Source organism: Alosa pseudoharengus, unplaced genomic scaffold, assembly GCF_046254945.1.
Source record: "Alosa pseudoharengus isolate Yale_2024_CS ecotype anadromous, Long Island Sound unplaced genomic scaffold, YU_APseudo_1.1 YU_APseudo_1.1_scf_10, whole genome shotgun sequence".
In the NCBI taxonomy this organism is placed as follows: domain Eukaryota; kingdom Metazoa; phylum Chordata; class Actinopteri; order Clupeiformes; family Clupeidae; genus Alosa; species Alosa pseudoharengus.
The window spans coordinates 36,137,047-36,139,546 of NW_027468565.1; the positions used below are offsets into that span (position 1 = coordinate 36,137,047).

At 46.2% G+C, this 2,500-nt stretch overlaps 1 protein-coding gene across 1 annotated transcript in view; it reads right to left on the reverse strand.

Moving 5' to 3' along the window:
• Positions 1-2,500, reverse strand: part of ptprq (protein tyrosine phosphatase receptor type Q) — a 52,934-nt gene that overhangs the window by 13,853 nt on the left and 36,581 nt on the right. The window contains exons 35-38 of the mRNA XM_076299155.1: positions 1,231-1,542; positions 777-1,052; positions 329-480; positions 1-117 (exon numbers count right to left, since the gene is read on the reverse strand). The exon at positions 1-117 is cut by the window's left edge and continues 25 nt beyond it. Of these exons, the coding sequence (XP_076155270.1) occupies positions 1-117; positions 329-480; positions 777-1,052; positions 1,231-1,542 (857 nt within the window). The remainder of the gene's footprint in view (positions 118-328; positions 481-776; positions 1,053-1,230; positions 1,543-2,500) is intronic.

The window sequence follows — 2,500 nt, forward strand, 5'->3', positions numbered from 1 at the left end:
AGGGAGGCTGTACTGGTCTCCATTGCCTGCCCTGGTGTATGTACACACACTGATCTCGTACATCCTGTGGGGCCTAAACCCTGACAACTCAGCATGCGTAGATGGACCTGTGGAATTCTGAGCAACAGGAAGAACTATTTTTATTCCATATCTCCACATGTACTGTACATGAGTACATTTAAAAATGTCATTAAGGATTTCAAATTACTGCAGCTGGGTCTAATATCTAATCAAATATCTAATATACAAAACACAAATAATCATATATGTAGGGTGTAGGGTGGCACTTGAACACATATGTAGGGTGTAGGGTGGCACTTGAGTATACCTGGAAGGTGAGCGTGTCTGTGTTGAGGTCGAGTATCCTGAAGCCATAATGCTGCACCTGACCGTTAGGCTCCAGACTGGGTTCCCAGCGCAGCCACACAGAGTCCGACGTGTGGTTAAATATCTCAAGCGAGCGAGGAGGGGACATCGGACCTGAGGGACGACAGACAACTTAAGATGACTCAGCGAGAGACTGCTGTGTGCAACAGCCATAACAACTCAACTTTGCTTCTGTTGTCTATACAATATAATGCTTTTGCATAAACGGTGGACTTAATCTAAACAGATCACCTTAAGACACACTACAACGTAGATGTTTCCAGCACTGGTTAGGTTGCTAGTATGCATCTGTCTAAGATGTAGAGCTTGTTTATCCAAGGAAGTGGGTAGAATAAAAAAGTTAGAGAGGTGACAGGTGACAGGTGACAGGTTAACGGGGCAGAGCTCACCTGCTTCGTCTGTGTGTAGGTCCAGCATGAGGGAGGGGCCCATGCCCTTGCGGTTGATTGCGGCGACAGACAGGTTGTAGGGTGTGTACGGCGTGAGGTGTGTGAGAGCCAGGTGTGTGTAGGGGGTGTAGGTAGTGTTGTAGATCCCCACGCCCTGTAAAACGACCACATACTCGATGATCTCGCCATTGGGTTCAGCTGGGGCCAACCAACGCACCAAGATGGAGGAGGAAGACAGATTTCTACTGGTAGCTGGGAGAGGAGGGGAACTGGGAACTAAACAAACACACACACACAAACACACACACAGACACACACACACACACACACAATCAAACAAACGTGAAATATAACTTACAGACTAAATGTGATCATGCAATATTAATATATTTTTTATTGCCAGCTGCTTTGCTGTTTTGTACTGGCTTGTGTGTCTGTGTGTGAGTGCTCATACCATCTTCATCTGTCCTGACGTGTAACATGCTGGTATGGTTGAGGGCGGCTCCAGCTCTGGTTGCCGGGGTAACCCTGAAGACGTAAGGGAAGTACTTGCGCAGCTTGGTGAACAGGTAGACGGTGTCGGTGGTGGTCTTGGTGATGGTGCGGTTGGCAGTGCGGTTGATTGACGGGTGGGTGGTGCCGGCCTCCTGCAGGGTCAGCTGGTAGAAGACCCGCCCGTTGGGCTCCAGGGGTGGGTCCCAGCTCACTATGATGGCCGTCGAGCTGAAGATCTGAGCCGACAGGTTGTGGATTGGACCACTCGGTACTGTGGAGAGGGGTCAGAGTTAACGGTGGACTGAACCAATTCTTAACCAGTAGGGAGACACTGAAGAACAGGGAACACATTGATATCACTGATTAACTAATACTGTATCTCTAAAGTGTTCTCAGACACGCACTCTCTCTATCTCTCTCTCTCTTTTAATAAATTAAATATTTCATTCACTAGCATTTCATTCACACATAATGTAGAAAGGGGAAAAAAACACAGACAAAATAAACAACTGCTACAATCAACAATTGTCTGGCCAGGAGCATAAATACAGTTTCCTGTTCTTGAGTGTGACAGTGGCATTGCAGTTTGTTTGATGTCATACTGTATATTCACACATAGGAGGATTTGAAAACACATCACAGCAGGAAGCCCTGGTGATCTCAAATACACAGCATAACCAACACAACAGGGCAGGGCAAGAACACAGAAATGCTCCCAGAGTTAGTGATACACAGTCACCACACCAATGTATATGTCAGTGTTCCAGGACCTGTATACATACACATACATACATACATACATACATACACAAACACAGAGAGATATATGAATGCTCTGTAAAACCTTAGGGGAATGCTGTCCATGACAAAATATTTTTCAGAAATTCTTTTTGCTGTTTTGAGTCAACCTGCGAAATGACCTTACCCTCAGAGAGAAATGACTTAGGAGTGAGAGAGTGTGTGAGAGTGTGTGTGTCTGATTCTGAGAGAGGAAGATAAGAGAGGAGAGAGAGAGGGGCCATGTATTTGCAGTTGGGCAGGACAGTAATAGGCTGTCTGACCCTTACTGAGCACAGTAAAGAGGGGCATTAGGACCACGGAAGCAGAGCTGGGCGGGCCTCCTGCAAAAGTCTTACACACACACACACATACACACACACACACACACACAGAGAAGGAGAGGTTATATTATTATCATGTAATAATATAATGACACCTGGAGACTCAGA